At 43.1% G+C, this 20,742-nt stretch overlaps 1 protein-coding gene across 1 annotated transcript in view; it reads left to right on the top strand.

Moving 5' to 3' along the window:
* ADGRG4 (adhesion G protein-coupled receptor G4) overlaps nt 1-20,742 on the top strand; it is a 1,571,349-nt gene that overhangs the window by 504,923 nt on the left and 1,045,684 nt on the right. Inside the window, exon 6 of the mRNA XM_069612803.1 lies at nt 9,875-9,939. Within this exon, the coding sequence (XP_069468904.1) occupies nt 9,875-9,939 (65 nt within the window). The remainder of the gene's footprint in view (nt 1-9,874; nt 9,940-20,742) is intronic.

Below are 20,742 nucleotides of genomic sequence, written 5' to 3'. Positions count from 1 at the left end.
GCACAGAGCACTTCCGCAAGAAGAAGTTTAAAATGATTATGTACCATATACTATAAGTTTTGTTGTTGCAACACAAATAGAACATTCATATGAAAATACCCTCAAAAACAGTGTAAGCGATTTTGTCATAATATACATCTCACATTTCACCTGATAACCTCCCGAGATGCCACATGCACTTGATCTGAGATCACCCTGCAAAACATAGTGATTATAATGTCGCCTTCAAAAGTAGTTTGCTTTATAATATTTCCTTTGTCATCTATTCTGCATTAGGCAGGAAGTGTATTGTTAGAAACAAAATCAGAAAAGTTTGAAACAGCGCAAGGTTACATGCATCTCAGTCACTAAGAATATCCTTTGTACTATTTAATTTCATTCTAGCCAGGAAACTGTAAGTATGCATACCTCATATTCTGGACCTGTTGCAAAGGAGGAAGTGCTTGTCGTCGAAGTTCCAGCATCCCCCTATAACAGAGTACTTATTTTAATATGGATGAAAAATCAAAATTAAACTGACGATGATACATACATAGAGACACCCATACATGCCACTTTGTGTAAATAACCAATACTGTACATAATAATTTACAGTATGTTGAAATTCCAAGCATAACACATACACATATTGTTCATCCGTATATAAAGGACTAGTAGAATATAATTATTTGATAGGCGAGTGAGGTTGATGTTGACTCCTGAAAAGTAATTGATGCAGAATCTTGCTCCTTCTTTTTCAGTACATAGTCAGAAAATAGTACAATAGAAAAGGTAAATTGGTATTAGAAATGTGGCCACATCCAATGCTCTGAATATCACTTTGTGCAAGTCGGTAGGGCTCACCATTGGGATACTAGACGGGTCGGTGGTTTCGTCACTGAGAAGGGTCTGTACTTCCGTCAGTGAACTCTACGTAAAGAAGGACATGCCAACCAACCAACACATTTCAAAAACATTTGGCGACTTTTATAGGGCACTATGGAAGTTTTTACTAAGGGTCACATTTCACTGATTTATTACAGTGTTCTGAAAGCGGGATAGAGAAAGTAGTCTACACTGAAACATTTAAAACTGTGGGTGATTCGGGTAACGAGGGAAACTTGTGCAATACAACATTGATCGAAAATCAACACTGAAAAGTCTAAACCATTCATGAAGTTACTTCAATATACTATTTAAAATGAACCGAGAGATCATTGACAATACAGTTATATAAACCACTGTCCTACATACCAACAAGCATAATAAATCCATCGTCCACAACTTACCTGAGCCAGCGAGTGCCGAAATTGAGTCGGAATTGCATTTGTAAGCAATTTACAAAGAATTCTGGGTCAGCGTTTTTGGTGTACTTTTATTGTTCGTACATATTGTTAGTAAAGTGCAGGCTGCAGACGCGGAATTGATTGGCCCTCACGTCTCCGAAGACATCCTGGGCTCTACTTTCAATCTCATCCACTAGAAAACCACAATTTGTAGTCCATCTTCTTATTTAATAAATATCCTTTGGGAATATATGCAGGACTGTGCCCTGCGTTTTGGCATGGCTCACAGAAGGGCAACTGATAATGATACATGAAGGCATTCTTGAAAAGTCCATAAGATCTGTATAAAAAAATATAATTAATTATTACAAATAATACTGTATGAATTTGAAGAAAGCAATTATTACACAGCTTTGTCTGTAAAGTTTGTTTTAAAGAAAGAAAGCCTGTGTAACCTAGTCGAATGAATACAGTGCTAACTTTCTGACGGAAATGATTGTTTAGTTTCATAAAAAAACATCTTGAACTTAAATTAAGTTACATATTTACATTTCACATAATTACACAAATTATTTCTAATGTTTCATTATAAAATCAAACAAATCAAGACATGGTCAATCAAATCCTTTAACCCTTTAACTCATCAAAGTTGTCTAATACATAAATGCTCAAATACTCGATTTCATCACCATAGCTAATATCAATTTACCTAATTTTTAATTATTACTATGACTTTCTATATAAAACCATAAATAAATACTCTAAGACATAAAATCCTATTAAAACCATTTAACCTACTTCTCTTTAACTTTATTACTTCACCTGCACCTCACTATGTTATGCCAACTATCTGCATATGAGTACCACCTTTTATGTTTTGATCACTCCTGGAAAGGCTTGTCATATATTCAGTTCCCATGGTGGAGCATTCTGAAAATACCTGTTGCAGAGTCTCTAAAATATCAGGCTTCATGCAATTTCTGCAGTATCTATCGTTCTGTGGCAATTTTAATTGTGCACCGATCAGAGCCAACAGTGGTAGCTGATTGGTGCGCGGTCTCTAACGGAAGGATTTAACTGCTAGACTTGGACACTTTAAGTATTGTTGGGTCTGCAAATACTTATGTGTCGCTCCAGCAAGGTGCTTGTAGCGGCAGAGTTTTTCCAAGTGCTTATAATTGCAGGCCCAATCCCAAATTTGAATATTTCTTATTAATATCCGGCTCTGTGTCTCATATGGATTTTTTTTTAGAATAATTGGTATGCCAATCTATTGTCTTAAATAACGACTATCATTAGTAAATGGTCTATTTTCCAATAAACAAAATAGTAGGCATTGTGGAGTAAAATGGATTTTAAAATGTAAAAGCCCACACTTCTTCAACAGGGCACCTTTCAGGGAAGTCAGACCCAGCCCAAGACATATATGTTGTATTGGGACAGATGGTCTGAGTCCAAGGTTCCTTCTCCAAAATTGTCCTTCCACAATGCCTAACCATGACAAATCTCTCATTGTCAGTGCTGCCAGACCATACAATATAGTCTGACAGAAGCATTGTTTGTAAAGTATTATGAATCCGTTGAACGTGAAACCAGCTGTTTCTCTCGCAAATTTTACAATTTACAATTAATTGTGCCAGTTTTAGGGCTTTCGTTTTCTTGGTGTCTACAATATGTTTGTAAGTAGCACTGCCACTCACATCAAGGCTGAGGTAAAGGTAAGTGTCAACATATTCTATTTTAGCTAGGTCGGTAATAAAGTCAGGGCATGTCACCTTTTTAGATGAAATGGCCATTATTTTAGTTTTCCCCATATTTATTTTGCGTTTGTTCTCTAATGCGTATTTACACAAAGCAAAGAACATATTTTTTACACCAAGATAAGTGTAATTCAAAAAGACTAAATCGTCTGCATAAAGTAGACATGGCACGGGTGACCCTCACTGTTTTGGGCAGCATCCAACATTAGATACTAACTGATCCGGAAGTGATTGTTATAGCGCAAATCATATATTACTCGTCCATTGAATGAACTTTCAAGCATCAAAAGAAAACATGCTTGCAAACATGGACCATGAACCATTCCATTCTATTACAATGCACAGTGATACAATGTGCTGTTTACCGATATCAAAATACATCAAACATTTGATAATGGAGAAGTCTTTGAGATAAATGAACATTAGAATGCTGGGTACATTAGGTGGAACTTGATAGAAACTTTCAGAGCAGTGATCGATGAATATAGAGAAGCAAATAGGTGACCTACCCTTACTTGGACAAACAAATGAGCTGATTCATCAAGCAGGGGAACAAGTAGCTGTGGAACAGGTATCCGGGGAACAGCTAGCTCGATGACGATATACCTTGTCGATCTCAGAGATGTTCTCCTGGTAAATGTCAAGGTGTTTATAAAGGCTTAAAGTGGGTGTGTATGTGAATGTGTGAGGTGTTCATTGACACCCACTCAGCCTCAATGCCAATGTTTCACATCTGCCATACCCACACGCCCATCCCCCTTGTGAGCGCACAGGCATAGGCTTGCTCATACTGCCTATAAGGCCGGGGTTGAACCACAAGCGCAAAATGCTTGTGTGGGTCATTTTTTTTAAATGAAAGTGGCAACTTTTTGGGCCATGTGGGCCAGTTTGATGAGTTGCTTCAATATGCGGATTGTAGTAGTGAACACTGTTGATGAATATATATTTATTAAAATGCACAATTTGTGTCACCTTTTCATCAAAATACTCACCTTTGGGTAATATTCAAATGGTGTCCATAAAGGAATGAATAGCAACTTCGAACTGTGTGCCACGTTTTCATTGGTGCCTGAGACAAACATATGGCCCAGTACAACCCTGCTCATAGGTGCCAACTGCCATTGATACTAGGGAGGAGGATGAATGGGGAAGAGGTGAGCGCTAAAGTCCCGAACACTGTTCAACGGACAAAAACATGTTGATTTCACGGACGGGGTCTTGAAGTGGGGAGTCAGGAGACATTGGGTCTGGCCTGGCCATGTGGACAACAAATATCACAGAATATGGGACGCATTCTTTGAGGATAGTCGCAGCCACATCAGCCTGGTATCGAGGCATGGAGACACAAGTAGTCAACAAGATAGGAGGTTGGAAATCACATTGTCTCACAAGATGTATGAGACCAGAGCTAACATAAGGAATATCTTTTAGCAGATAAGAGAAAACCTGCAAATCAGCATGTATCGTGGGACATTCCTTTGTGGGTAGGACGGGAAAGTGGGCCGAAGCAAGCGACCAAATCCCGGTGGGAGCAGTCTATTCTGACCCAGAGCATTTCCAAAAAAATGGAGCATACCTATCAGTAAATGGGATGGAATTATTCCAGTCAGGGATTTTAAACTTACTAGCAACAAGGGTGTGCGAATAGAGCTTTAGTAGAGCAAGGGTCTTTTGGGTGAACCAGAGTGGCCCTGTACCCACTCAGGTGTGGCGGCATTGGGCCTGGAAGAAAGCTGCCTGCAAGCGCAGAGTGCTCACCAGGCAAGATGCAGGTCCCCAACACATGGACCTGAGAGCCCACAATGGGGGCAGTTGGTGAATCAAGGAGGGTCAGTTCCTGTTTCACGGTCCAAGTGCCCAAACTGTTTAGAACTATGATAACGCTACACACCTGTTGATTTGTGATATAAACACAGTAATCCTGTTAGGTTTATTATTGTTATGGTTAATGAAAGCCACAGACTATTATCGCCAACACAAAAACAAAGAGTCTACATAATTTTGTATGATGCGTAATGTATATTTTTAATGCTACACAGAGGCTAGCGATTCCACAGCTTTTGGCACCTTGAGCATCTGCACCTGCCAAGCTGCCTTGCGAGCGCACATTCTTAGGTGTGAACTGCCATCGATACTGGGGAGGGAGGGGGATGGATGGACTTGAAGAGGGGAGTCTGGAGACACCGGGTCTGGGGAGGTGATATGGACAATGGTCGCTGTGCGGAAGATCCATTTGAAGTGTACATGGTGATTGGCAACTTGAGTGTTACCACCCACCCAGCCCCCTTGGGAGCGCATGGTCATAGGTGTGAACTGCCATTGATACTAGAGGGGGGCTGGATGGGCATGAGGCGAATGCAAAAGTCCCTGAACACTGTTGCAGGGACAGAAATGTATGTTGATTGCTGAGGCATGGCTTGAAGAGAGGATTCTGGAGGGTCCCTTTGAGTTCTATATGGTGTTTGGAACCTTGAGCTTTCCCACCCACCCACTACTGGAGGGGGGATGGATGGAGACAAAGCGAGCGCAAAAGGGTACTAACCAGTCTTTCATAACCTTCATAGATGATTGAGCGTGTTCTTGAATCACTGAAAAATTCAAACAACTATTCGTATATGTTAATTTGTATTTTATTTAGTTTGGTGATGTTGATGGCACAAACTACAAATTTTATACTTGGTGGTTGCAGCATAGTGTGTGAAAATCCCCTGTAGTGTAAGCTGTCACTGGGGAATTTGGCACAAATGGCTCGAATGGCACAGGCGGATATTACTCGTCGAAAGCGGAATCCAAGCCTCCCATTAAGCCACCATGGAAACAAACGGTAGCCCACCAGCCTGTACCACCTGTGAAAGAGAAAAATAAACATTTTAATTGAATGACCAAAATAAGTGTACCACGTTAGTCGAAAATGCATCCCAAATTCTATGGCGCAGTTGCCCTTAGAAAAGTAACTTTCTGGAAAAATGTACTTGGGCTTTGAAGTATCAACAGATTACAAAGGTGAACACCCATTCAAGCCAGAACAGTTTGGGCCATAGTTATATATTGTTTTTTAGTTGAAATTGAAAGACACGTAAGCGATGAACACTTTGATTTGCAATAAGAGAGAAATGAATTCAATTTCCATACTAAGTTCATTCGTCATTGATAGATCGAAGTTACGACAATGTACGAGAACAACATGAAATGTTAGTCATCTCAGTGGTCAAAATTACATCACATCTAGAATATACTTACTCTTTACTTGGATTGCTAGGGTGAACTGTTGCGTGAAGTTCGTGAATAAGCACCATCATAATCCTCAGCACGAACCTTGTGAGGCAGGCTGCCCTGAAGTCATACAGCTTCGTAACGCAGAGCAGTGGTTTGTCTTCTTCAGCTATGTAGGCCTAGCATCAGGAGTTTTCTTGGCAGCAGCAGTTCTCCACCTCGGTTGGCATGACCTCGCAACAATTGCAGGTACACCAGGTGGAAATGTCTTCCATGCCACTAGGCTCAGGCTCAAGCTCTGGTGATTCATCTTCCCAACTATCGTACGATTCCCTATCGTTTCTGCTTCTTTTTCTTTCAACTAATTCCTCTTCGTAATACTCAGGTTAGTACTATTTGGGCTGTATTGTTGCCATTCTATGACAAATATTTAAATAAAATGAATGTACCTCAGTTCTGATACTGTAAGTACCTGTTCGCAGGTTGTCGTACTAGGAAGACAGCTGAACAGAGCAGAAATGAGTAACGGGCGATCAAAACTAAATACAGTAAAACGATTGAAAAAGCAATGTTGTCTGCTCAGAAAGGGTCTATTTATACTTGTTGAGGAAAGAAGCATCCTGGTATTTCCACAGAGACACGTCAATAGCTTGCGCGCAGAGAACGTTGACACGAGACGTGCATTGGTGCTGTGAAAAGGGGCGTGAGCATATAGCGATATCAGTTTGAGGGGCGGGTCTTCTGTATTCTTGCCGCAAGGGCATTTGAACTTAGGGCGATGCATCAACGGATAAGATTAGCACAAGATTGCAGTGCCCAACCCGTTGTTTTTGCATGTGTAAAAGTGAGGAAAACTAAGGCAAGATGCATAGGAAAAAATGTTAAGATCCATTACAGTATGCTTAAAAATACATGCCCGAACGATCGCAACAATACAATTTTTGAGCAAACTATTCCTTTAAAACTGTGTTGTAGAATGCTGGTTTATGCACTGACCCATTTCGTAACAGGCATTGGCAAAGTCAATAGTTTTGGAGTTTGAAGTTGTTCATTGCATTTTACATTTAGACTGGAGGGAAAGAATGGGGAATGACAGCACAGAGAGGCAGACATGACAGCATGGGATGGAATGAAGGACAGCACCATAGAGCCAGGGAAGCACTGTGGAGGGAGGAATAAGAAATAAATTGTAACACATGGGAGAATAAAAAAATCCAATAGATGAAAGCTCGGCCAGCAACAGTACACAGGAGCATTGTATAGCACTTGAAGGACAGGGGGACAGCCCAGTTTTTGGTCATAGTTGTCCTATATTGTAGTTTTGATCTCAATGTCATTTCTTACAAGGACAAATGTATGTTGTCAGTTGTACTGCACCTCTCCAAAAAAAGCGTTTTTATGGTAGCATTATCCAGAAAGGCAAACGTAGAGTTCCATCCTCCCTCAAGCACTCCCTTTCGCGCCACCTCCTTAAAAAACCCTCTGCAGACCCTTCCTGCCTAGCCAACTACTGCCCCATTTCCATCACCCCCTTCCTGGGGAAATGGCTTGAGATGTTGGCCCTCACTCAACTCAACTCTCATACCGAACATGTTGGCGGTCTATGCGACCACCAGTCTGGATTCCAAGCATCCTGAGGCACGGAAACTGCTCTACTGAATACCCGTGAAGAGCTGCTTGTATCCCTTGACTCCAACTCCTCTTCTGTCCTCACCCTCCTTGATCTCTCTTCGGCTTTTGACACAGTGAACCATTCCATCCTCATAAAAAAGGCTCGATGATACCCTTGGTATCACGGATCGGGCACTGGACTGGCTCACCTCCTTCCTCACTGACCGTTCCTCCATCACCATTCTGGGCCCATTCTCCTCCCCTACTTCCTCCACCACCTATTTTGTCCCCCAGGGCTCCATTCTGTCACCCTGGCTCTTTAACATTTACCTTTCTCTACTGGCACACATAATTTCCTCCTTCTCCTCCAACTTCCAGTGCTACACTGACAACACACAACTCTTCTTCAAACTTCCTGCTGACGTATCTTGGATTGTCCTTCATCCCTGACTGCCTCTCTGCCATCCAGGCCTGGTGCACTGCTAATGACCTCTGCCTAAATGACAGTAAAATTGAGATTCTCCCAATTGGGTCCCCTACACCCTATTTCGTCCACTCACTCTGGCTTTCCTCTATGCCCCTACCCCCACTCCATCCTCTGTAGCCAGAAATCTCTGAGTCATCTTCGCTCCCTCCCTCTCATTTATCCCGCTATTCAGGACATTGTCAAGAAGTCCCACTTTCAGCTCTTCCTTCTCAATGGTACTCTACACTTCCTCACCTACCCCCAGAGACTCAAAGTTACCCGTGCCCTGGTTCTCTCCAGGCTAGACTATTGCATTAGCCTCTTCCTTAATCTTCCTGCGTCCACCCTGCAACCCCTCCAGATTACCCACAATAGGGCAGCAAGACTCATCCTTGGCCTCAGGCCCAGGGACCGCATCTCTCCTGCCCGACAAAGCCTTCACTGGCTCCAGGTCTCAGCACAGATTCAATTAAAATCCCTCTGTATCATCCACAAGGCTTTCTGGGGCCGGGGACCACTCTATTTTTAACACTTCCTGACTAAATACTCCCCTTCTAGACTCCTGCATTCCTCTGGCACCAACTCCCTGCTTGTGGAGCGGTTTGCTAAACAGAGAGCTGGTGGGCGATCACTTTCCTCAGCAGGCGTCCTCCTTTGGAGCAGCCTCTCTCTCCTCCTCTCCGACTTGAGCAGGACCTCCTTAAGTTCCGGAAAAGCATCAAGACCTTTCTCTTTACCTCTCCCTTCTCCTCCTCTCTCTCCTGGTAATCACACAGTAGCGTGACTGATGTGCAGGGCCTTTATGGACCCTTGGGGCCCTGACCCTCCCACATCTCTCATCCCAGCCACTGCCTATTCACTGCACTTACTTGGCGCTCCCTCCCCATGTGAGGTTGCACTTACATTCTTCCTTTCTATCACTTCAACCTGAGCACTTCTCCTTAGCACCACAGCACCTATCCCTTCCCTCATCCCCCTGCACTTGCATGTTCTGAACACTCATAAGGCATTGTAGGTTTGGCTCCCCTGCCCGGTAGTCTTACTATTTGTTGTTATACTATTCATTCAATTATTTATTTATTTGTGTTGTAATTCATTGTCTACCTCCCCTGTCCCCACCCTGTTGTCCTCTGTTTGCTTTGAAACAGTTTTGCTAATTGTATAAGCCTCTAAAAAATAAATAAATACATAAATAAATACATGCAGCCCAATGGAGCCAGGAAATTAGCCCAAATATAGCTCAACTCCATCTGCTGCGAAAAGACAGAGCACTACATCTCCCAGCTTTGAAAGTGACATAGGCACATGACATGGTACAGTACTACTGAGTGGGAAAACATGTTGTAAACAAGCTAATATTGGACTGCATCGGCGTAATGGTACAAGAAAATGCAGTGTGCCGGCTGATCATGCCACAGCATTTCCAGTTGCCATGCCAACCGACCACAATTTCAGCTTTCTGGCATCCCTTAACACCCTCTCCTCTCTGTAGCAATGATGAATGTACTTCAATATTGCAAAACTTGGTCTCTAAAAAAAACATTTCTTCTTATTTCCAGCTTCAAGATACTTTTAAAAACACTGAATTCAAGGTACTTCGACTTGCTGTCACAGATGAAACAAGGTAAGCAGCTTGAATTGCCCTGAGCTGCGATCTGCTATAAAGATAATTAGTGAGAGATGTCCTAATAACTTACCGCCGCCACCATGTTACCAAGTCCTACTCATCCTTGTCACAATCCTTGCCTCATGAGGGTGAGTTATGGCAACAGCCATTGTAGCCTCTCACACTGCTATGGGTATAAATCATGCGGACAAAGAGACAGAACTCTAAGGTGTGCGTCCTCATCAATCCTGCGGAGAGGAATGGTGAGGACACAAAGAGGTAACAAAACAATCAATTATTGTACAGATTAGTCAGCCATGGGATTCACAACATATGCTCCTGCCTCCCAGGGAGAATGTAGCTTGTATTCTCTGACTAGGATCATTGGGTATTGTTTTCAGTTCTCTGCTCCAACATTCAAAACTGCCAACTGATGGATCTTTATCTCAGTTAAATTCTTGCACAACTCATATAAAATGAGAAAACATTGCTTACAGATCCAATGACACCGTACAGGCTGTAAAAACAAAGCAGTGGCGTATGGTCTAAAACCTTAAGCAGGAACAACTGATGTCAAACAGGCATCATGCTTCCTCCACCCCAAAGCCATGGTACTGAAAATCTGCCTTATCCATCCACAGAGCCAAGGATACACGGCACTTCCCTGTTTAAATAAATGAAATTCATCATCCAGCAAAGGGATGGAGAACGGAACAGTGCTCATCCATCATAAAATGATATCAGTGACTTCTGCACAATCAGCTATGTCCACCTGTAGGTGACAGCTGGTTCCACTCTCCATGTAAAGCAGACATGAACCATCAAACTGATGAAGTCCTGCACAACAGAGCCTTCCTGAATGCAGCATATAAAAACAAACGTGGACCTTTGTAAAGAGGGTCGATAAAGTTAAAAACCTAATACAGGCATTCAGGAAACAACTCACAAACAGAGGATCAGTGTCACTCATGCAAGTGAAGGCCAAACAGGGCCATGCTAGACTTCTTCAGAAGGGGACTGGCTCCACCTGTACCAGTCCCAGGTGAGAAATTGACAAAATGATTGCCATTAAAGTAAACACTATGTAAAGGAGTGTTTATCTTCAAAGGTTACAAGACAAAACATGTTAGAGTTATAACCCAGCTGCTCTTTGATTAAGATACATTTTCAGGCAACAGGAGTGACATTAACCCTATATTCCTTAAAGCAAAGCTAACTCTCTACAAATCGGAAAAGGACTGACACTATTTCCTAAGAGCATAGAAACATTTCACAAGTTAACTCAAGGGAAAATAAAATTGCTTATCTTGGGAAGACCTGCAGCAGCACGGTGTCATCCAGCTCATCAGCCCAGAAATCCAGAAAACATCATCTTTCCCCACTCCATTCTCCAAGAAATCTATTGACGACAACATCTGTCTTTAGTCTACCAAATTGCACATATATTTTTGGGCCCTCCTCAGCTGGCCTCCCTTTCTTTCAATTGGCGAAAATCCTGGAGCACTCCTCCAAAATCTCTCAAAGACAGAAACATGTCAATACTGACATGTGTCATTTATCCCCCACCCAAACTAACAAGTCAGTACAAAAGACACATTTTCAGCTTTTCATGAAGAAAATCTTCACATACCTGACCACGGTGCACAAAATCAATGTTGCTCAAGCCCTCATGCGCACCAGCCTGGCTACTGCCACAATGCGTACATGGGCCTAACGAAGGAATTGATTCATCAGCTGCATCATCTTCAAACCTAGCGGTAACCCAATGTGTTAGAGGCCCGTTATTCAAATAAGCAAACCAAGCGGTCTTACTTCCATCACTAGCCTGAGGAAGTCCGTAGAGGGACGGAACGCGTGGCGATTTTAAGCTGTTTTCACAGGTACCTTCTTATTGTTCAGCTGATGGAATCAATGAGTTTGAACCATGGCCAATAAACTATGTTTGCACATTTTCAGCGTCTCTTTTCTCTCTGCAACTGGAATACATCTCATTGGAACTTAGTGGCTGTTTTCCTTGCTGGACCTTTCTTTTGTGATGTCATCTTTCATGTACTGGGTGTTTGTCTTAGCACTGCACGGTGATGGCGCAAGTTATGGCTGCTTAGCTTACCATAACTGGCAAATTTCTGGGGGGTTTCGGTTTTACTTGTAACCATAACGTCCCTTTAACAAAGTTTTTTCGTTGAATATAAATATGCATATATATATATATGTATCTATATATATATATTAGTGCAGTGGTCACTGTAGCACTATAGTTAAGTTGAGTATTGAGATGAAAAAATGTATTAAAAAAAATGTATTGCTAATAACTTTTGACTTGCATGACGGATTTGGCTGAAAGTATGCAGAAAAAAATGTACTCACAGGTCCTCCCAGACTGGACATTTTGGGAAATATCTCTTAAGAAATAAAGAGGTTATTAAGAATACAAAAAAAACACAGTCCCCATTCATTTTCCCATAGAGAAAAAAGTCAAATATTTGCTCGAGCGGATAGCGAGAACCGCTGGATGGAATTGGACCAGGTACGAAACAACTTTGGCACAAAGCGCTGACTCAACTTCCAGGGGGGGGTGTTTGGGGGTTATTGTTTTCAGTAGTTTTCTAAATATTTGACTGAGAAGGGTGTGCCCCCTTCTCCCAGGAGTATAGCTATATCTCCCATGGTGCATTGCAGCAGAGAGGCTTTTCAGAAATGAAAAAGCCACCATTTTTGTTCGGTGCAAGAGATAACCAAGGCTATACATACAGCTATCCGAAAATGAATAGGCAGAAAAATGCCCTTCAGAGGTGGAAAAACAATAAAATGGCAGCAGGCTAGAGGTGTGGAGGAGGAAAGAGGACACCACGTGAAATTTGGGAGTGGAGGGGGCTAAGGACCAAGTTCAGAAAACAAATGTCTAGGGTCAAACGATGCCTGGAGGAGGTTAGAGAGTGGAGGTCTAGGAATCAGCTCCAGCTGAATACGTCCAAAATAGAGCTTTGTATTGTTTGTACCCAAACATCTACTAACAGTCACCAAAGGACTGCTAGTCCATAACCTTCTGGGTACTGAGCTAGGATTCGCTTCCAAGGTAAAAAATGTGGACTGCATTTGGCAGAACAATCTTGGTAGAGAGGGCCAGGTAGGAGCCATGGTGCAGTCACATTTTTATTCATTACGACTGCTATTGCAGGTCCTACCATTCGTCCCAGATGAAGACCATGCGACAGTGGTGGGTGCCTTAACAAATGCCCATATGGAGTACTGTAATAGTCTGTTGATGGCCAGTCCGGTTAAACAACTGTACAGGCTCCAAAAAGCTCAGAATGCGGCAACTAGATTGGTCTTCTGTCTTGGCAAATCGGCCCATGTATCTCTGTCCCATCGAGCTTTGCACTGGTTAGCAGTGGAGGAATGTATTAAATATAAGGTGGCGTGCCTTATTTTTAAATGTTAAAATGGTTTGGCAACTGCCTATCAGAGATGAGATCTGTGGCTACCAACCACCAAAGTGCTTACGGTCACAAGATTTTCTGCTCCTGACTGTTCCTCGATCTGTGTGTGTATCAAGGGGAGATAGGAGATTTGCAGTCTTTGGTCCAAAGTTGCAGAACAGTGTCCCCAGAGGGATAAGGGTTCTTGAGACACTTCACCAGATTTGAAGAGTACTTAAGACATTTCTCTTTAAGTCAGTGGGCAATGGGATGGTTATGGAGGTTATTATGGGCACAAAAATTGTTTTTGGTGTATACACTGCTTTGTTGACTTTTATTACCAGCTGCGCCGCTATACGGTTAAGTCTGTCATGAGCGTGTTATAAATATCCAAAATCAAATCAATGTTTTTTCGTAGCCGCGGTTATTCGGCGGGATAACCGTGGCTCCAAAAGAAAACAAGATTGGTAATGAAAGTGGATCACATGAAACAACAAGGGTTGGAGGGTCATGGGAGAGGGTTAGGGATGGAAAGATGACATTAGGAGAGTGGGGGAGCATGCTAGGAAGTAGAGAGCACTTGGTGAGTGCCAGAGAGGGCAGGTAACCGCAGCTATCTGCAATGCATTGCAAGTATAATCGCGGTTATGGGGAAATGTTTTGTTTGAAAAAAAGCAAGTAAAGAAATAACGGATTTTGAAAGCTACAGTGAGGTGGGGGGTCGAAAGTGGACTTGGTGAGTGTCCTGGTAGTGTTTTAAAATGTTCAGCGGGCCCAAAAGAGAGGGGGAATATGTGCAGTGGACACGGCCAAAGGTTGTGGCCAAAGGACATAGCTAGTGGCTTGGTAGTGTTTTAAAATATACAGGGGCCAATGGTGAAGGCCTTGCTTACTAGCTAGGGCTGAAACATATACAGTGGACATGGCTGAAGGCCATGGCTAGTGGCCTGGTAGTTTTGTAAAATATACAGTGGGCACTCACTAACACATTCTTTTAATGTATATTTTCTTTTTTGCATTTTGGTAAACAAAATAACCTTAACTTTTTTATTTATTTATTGCATTCAAATTGTACAACAATTTTTTAGCAATACGCTACAAATTCGTACTCAAAGGAACAACAGTAAAACAAGAGTATTCAAAAGATAAACCATGCTCAAAAATACTAAAAGAAAAAAGAAAAAAAGCTCAATCAGAGTCAGAAGAAATCGGGATCAAGTTCACCTGACAGGGCCTGTCTCAAAAGGAATTTCAGCAAGAAATTGAACAAGTGCAATTATATTTTTAGTCATATGTCCCTGTATCAACAGGTTCCACCAAACTAAGGGATCCAAAGTTATACATTCTGAAAAAAGAGATCTAAAATACTTACGTGTATGTAGCTCTCTCAGGCCCGAGCACATCGTCAAGATGTTAACTAGGGTTTCAATTTCAGTCACGTTGCTGCAAAACGGACAGTAGTTTTCTTTAAACAAACCCTGGATTGCCTGAATCTCATTTGTTGGCTAGAGATTCAGGCGAGCTCGCAGAAACTGGTCTCTGATTCTTTTATCCGGAAAATGTTGCAGATAAGTACAAATGATGTTCAATTTACGGCCTTCTGATGGTAAGTGGGCTACAGAACGGTAGCCATTAGCAGGTTCCAGAGTTTGGATCCAGCCGTGAGTCTTCAATTTTAGTTTTACTTGCATAGGGTTTGTCACCATTTGTTCAACTTCCAATTTCATCCAAACATGTTGTCATGTCTAAACTGGAGCCCTGCAAAAGTAAATTGTCATCATGCATCATTTCGTTATAGATCATTTCCAATACCGGTGGTCTCGGGGTAGAGCAACATTTCCCAAAAAGTGCCAGAGTATTCCAGTTGACAATACACCTCAAAGATGAAAGTCCCAACTCTCTTTGGAGGATGGTAATCGGAGTAGATAGTGGAACACTCATCACCCTCTTCTAAAAGACCTCCTCGAGTCGGGTCCACAGGGGCTCTGAGATGTTAAACATGGCATCGGCTCCGTAGACTACAGCTGGTATAACTTTGGCTTTGTAAAATCGAATAGCTGGAAGATTAGCGAAGCACCCACATTTTCTTTTTATTGCACATGCCTGGCAAGTTAGTATTTTCATCTTTTCAAAAAGGATAGACAACATGGGAGCTTCCGATCTTAGGTTACTTATCCAGACACCTAGGTATTTAAAAGATTCTACATGTTCAATCTTCTCACCACCTATGTGCCACGAGGGGCGTTTTTTAGTCCTTACAGATGTGCCAAAGCTTGTGGTTTTGGTTTTTCCTTTATTGATTTCAAGCACGTTATTTGTGATGTAATTTTGAAGAGCATCAAGTTGCCTCTGTAGGCCCACTGGGGTCTGGTCAATGAGCACCACATTATAAGCATACAACAGGCTTGACACGTGAGAGCCACCCACCTTGAGGGGAAATGATTTTATAAACCGAAAGGCTTCAGGCATATCTTCCAAGAAAAAATTAAAGAGGCCGGGGCCACTGGGCACCCCTGTTTCACACCTCTCAGAGTTTTGATTTCTTTAGAGAGAAGCCAACTTTGGCTTAATCTCACTCTCAATGAGGTTTCGGAATGCATGGCCTTAATTGGTTGCAAAATTGCCGTAGGACAGTTCTTCTTCTTCATTTTTGATCAACGCAGACCTCTGTCTACCTGGTCAAATGCCTGGACTAAATCTACAAAGACCATATTGATCTTGGTTTTCCATCTCTGTGAGATTTCCTTCAGGATTTGTAGCAGAAGGATGTTGACAGCAGTGCCCAATGCCTTCACAAAACCGGTATGAAAAGGGTCATAGCTATCATTGGATTGACACCAGCCATGAAAATAGTCCAAAAGAATCATGCTATACAGCTTACCAATAATGTCGAGGAGAGCGATAGGGCGATAGTTTTTTGGATCATTCCGATCACCTTTTTTATGGATCGGAACCACTATCGCTCTTCTCCACGAACTAGGCACTTAATGGCATGTGGCAATTTGTTTAAACAAAATAGCTATAAAGATAGCCCAATCTTCTGGATTGAGTTTGTTAGCCCGTCAGGACCTGGTGCTCGAGAGACCTTAAACCTCTAAATTTGGTCAACAATCTCGTAGACCGGTATTCTTAGGGCAGTCCTCATCTGCCCCTATGGCCAGGGTTGAAGTGTAAAGTCTATCAAAGTGCTCAGTCCAGATCTCCTCACTTATGGAATTAGATTGATCCACCTTCAAAGAGGACTTGTCCGTCTTAATCACAGACCAGAATTCCTGCGGGTCTTTACCAGCTAAGGCTTTCAACATAGCCTCCGCATCCTTCTGGTGTCTCTGATATTTTGATGTGCGAAGCCAGTTTTTATAACTGAGTTGCACAGATCTGGCTTCCCTAAGATCCTTTGGTAGATTTGATTTTTTAGCAAATCTCAGCAGTTTTCGGACTAGTCTTCTCTTTGCCACCAGAACTGGGTCGAAAGCATGTCTATAGTTCTTAGCCGAAAATCCTTAAATTTTAGGATGATAGCTAAACTCCTCCAACAATGGGGAGTTTTCGACCGTGGATTCAATTTTGCCAACATTTAAGGTTAGTTATTTTATCAGATGACAATCGAAGACGTAATCCCTTATTACATGAGTCAACCATAATGGGCGTATAGTCCTGGATGGCAGAGCCAGATGCTCTCCATTCTAACTGGAGGAGGTGATGGTCACTATGAGATGTTTTAATCACATGAAAGCTATTCACTAAGGGGAGAAAGTTGGCAGACATGTAGATGTAATCCAATGTTGAAGTAGAACCCACATTTTCCCATGTCGGCTGAGCAGGCAAATCAACTATTGTGTTGCCATTAAGAAGTTGCATGGCTCCGAAGTCCATAAGCGAGTTCCACATATCCCGTCTCACGTGCTGTGGGTCATCAGAGTTCCATACTGGATCCTGTCTAGTTTGCACTAGGTCGGGAATATTAAGGTCCCCACAAATGTTGATATAGGCCGACTGCTGGATGATATATGCGTCGTCCAGATGTGTGGTGACCTGGGCTATGAATTATTCATTTGAAATCAGATCTCGGTTCCAATACACGTTTATGATTGAGATTTTACTACATTTTTCACCTCCAACCATGAATGTGTCAGACTCCCTTAAAGCCTCTTGTATAAGAAGGTTTGAGGAAACTGTCTTCAGGAGATTCAGACAGCTGCCCAATTTCACTGCTGTCAGGAGGCCTGCCAATGGACGTCCAAGGCTTCCTTTCACGGCTGGAAAAATGGATGTCACAAAACCGTCATAGGTTGGCAACTTCCTCAACCACGTCTCCTGTAGACTGACCAAATCATACTTTCCCAAGTTGGTTTCAGTAGGTCTTGTCAGGTGGGCAAACCCCCTGGTGTTCTAGGATGCCAATTTCAAACAGGCTGGTGGAGCTGAAGAATCAAATGCAAGGAGTTTCCGTCGTTGATTTGTAATTTCATGGCTGGGTTGCTAATATGAAGAGGCCTGCCAATGGACGTCCAAGGCTTCCTTTCACGGCTGGAAAAATGGATGTCACAAAACCGTCATAGGTTGGCAACTTCCTCAACCACGTCTCCTGTAGACTGACCAAATCATACTTTCCCAAGTTGGTTTCAGTAGGTCTTGTCAGGTGGGCAAACCCCCTGGTGTTCTAGGATGCCAATTTCAAACAGGCTGGTGGAGCTGAAGAATCAAATGCAAGGAGTTTCCGTCGTTGATTTGTAATTTCATGGCTGGGTTGCTAATATGAAGAGGACCGCACCAAGGCGTTTGCCAAACAAGACCCATCTGATGTTAATAGGTTAGGTCTTTCACAGGTTCGTGGGGAGGACATTGCCTACTTGACGAGTAGAAGATTTTGCCTGAAAAGTGTCATTTATTTTCAGTTGAGGGCCTAAGGGGACCTTTGCCACGTTCAGAGGGTCCTGATATAAAGATGGAATCTTAGAGCCATCTAGCCCTTTATCCCACTGAGGTTGGATTGGTTCATTACAAAGAACAGGTTTGGAAACTGGTACACATTGTAGTTGTTGTAACAAGGTCTCATTCGCCCCATTAGGGCATGACAAATCGAACCCTAGCAATAGCAAACTTTCTATTGAATCCAGTAGCATATTTTTAACTACTGGTGATGAGATGTGGCAAAACACAGAGTCCAGAAGTTTGTCGTCATGAAATTCAATAAGTTGGAAATCAGATGAGCGTAACTGACGCAGGTTCGGTATAGAAGGAAATAGTTCTAGAACAAATCGCTGGTTTAATACAAGTCTGTTGCCGCTGTCCAATACTCTCTCCAATTTCATAGAGCGAGTCAGCGGATTAACTTGCTTTGATCTTGCTCGTGTATGGTCCAGGTGATTCCCTCTGATGTCGTCACATCTCTCATAGTCCGCCCTGCTTTGGCGTTCATCGTGATTATCCAGACTTTTGGAGTGAGAACTGGGTAGTTTGTAGTTGCATTGTTCCAACAGCTAAATCCTTTGTTCTTAACTGTTTCCATTTTTCGTCCATAGACACGAATAGGGGGAGGCCGGCTGCCCCGAACAACTGCAGGAGGAGTCACACTAACTCCAATGTTGATAGGCTGAAACTAAAAAATCCCTTCATCAGCTTGGCTAGCTGTTGTTTCCTCAATCGAATAGGTTGACAGTTCCAGCAATGCTTGCGTTGTTGGGCTCAACATGTTCTTACAGGGGGGAGCAATTGCAACATGCCCCTGCATTACCACCATCTTGTCCGGGGCACCCACTCTCATCCTGCCTCTTTGGTTGAGGGAGGCCTTTCTTGGGGCAGGTTTAGGAGCTCCCCCTCCCTCATTGTGGGGCCGGTGCAGAACCTTTTGCTGTGCCGGGACGGATCCTTTGATGTTACTTTTATCCTTCTTCTTTGATACCCCCTGTTTTTGACTAAAGAAAATGTGGATTGCCTGGTTCTCGCTTGCCCCTTCTTCCTGCACTTTAATGCTTTGTAGCACCAGATCAGTGGAGGGGCAAGGCCCACTTACTGTACTATGTGGAACTATTAGGCCATCTTGCATGTTTTTCACCAAGCCTAAAGGATCTTGGTTGTCCTTCATCAGGTCGACTGGGAGGGATAAGTTCGTAGTCTGAACAGACTTGGTACAGATAGGGCCTGTAACATGGTTATTTTGAGAAGCCATGCTGCTAGAGACCCCTGGACTGCTCGAGCTCAATCCTCGGGCCTCATTACCTGTAACAAAACCTTCCAGGAAGATCAGCTTAGAATGTGTCATAGCAAGAAGGGTAGTGTGGTCCTTTAAAGTATCGTTCATTTGTTCATAAAATTTTGTAAACGGGGCTAGGGCTATAGTAAGAGTTGACATGATAGAAAAAAGATCCAATTTATCTTTTCAATTAAGGGGGTTGGCTTGAAGTGACTGCGGGGGCTGAGCTTGAGATCCGCATAAATTAGTTCGCTCAGGTGTAGGTAAAGGCAGGTCAAGCACTACAACCACCGGGTTGCCCTGAGGGATCTCCTCTACACCGGGCGGCAACACCTCCTGGTTTGCTGAACCACCAAGCAAAGCCGACCCCAACCCCTTTGTTTCTAAAGTGGAGGCGCCCTTTGATAGTACCGCCAGAGTAGGAGCCAAGTCTGACACACCAGTCCCAGCAGCCTTTGCAGGGTGTTGCGGGTGGGCCGACCCATTCAACAGGCCCGTTAAGGATTCCTCTACCAAGGGCTCAGATTCCAGAACCAGATTATCATTTCCAGGGACAAGCATGGGCTGAAGTTCCAAACGCTTGGGAATTCCATTTCCACTGGCCGACAAAGGGCCAGCATTAAGCTCTCTTTGTGGAAGTGAAGGTGGTATTCGCTTGGGCTTAGAGCCCACATTCGTGGCCTGAAAGTTAAAAGGAATGATCACAGTTGGCCTTAATGAATTGTCCTTATCAAGGCTCTATAAGTCTTTAGGGTGTCAGCCCCAAGATTCAACACCTTCTAAGATGTCTGCATCCAACACATCACCCGCGTTGAGACCAAGCACAGGGAGGACAGGTTTTCTTGTGAACATAGATGGAACTGTTGGGCTTGTTGTTATGCTCTGCTTATGCAGTCTGTGGTAGATGCGGGCCTGTATGCCAGTATCGATGTTCTAGACGAAGAGATCGAAAGGCCCGACACTGTATCTCCGGACCTCTTGAGGGGGTTGGCCCCTAGATTTGTAGGCAAAGAGGTCGAGGAGTCACTGGTTAGAGCAGAGGGATCCTCAAGCCCACTTTTCACAGGCGATCGGGGTACTGTCCTTTGAGCCGCGGGGTCCGCTACAGGTATGCCAGCTTAGGCGGGGAAGCGAGTGAATTGGCGTCAGACACTTGCAAAGTCGACGGCAAGTCAAAACTCACCACTGCGCGACCCAAACTCTCTG

The sequence above is a fragment of the Ambystoma mexicanum genome, chromosome 5p (genome assembly GCF_040938575.1).
Source record: "Ambystoma mexicanum isolate Mex_15411 chromosome 5p, UKY_AmexF1_1, whole genome shotgun sequence".
Classification (NCBI taxonomy): Eukaryota; Metazoa; Chordata; class Amphibia; order Caudata; family Ambystomatidae; genus Ambystoma; species Ambystoma mexicanum.
Note: the sequence above shows the minus strand (reverse complement) of the source record. Positions and strands in the feature narration are given on the sequence as shown.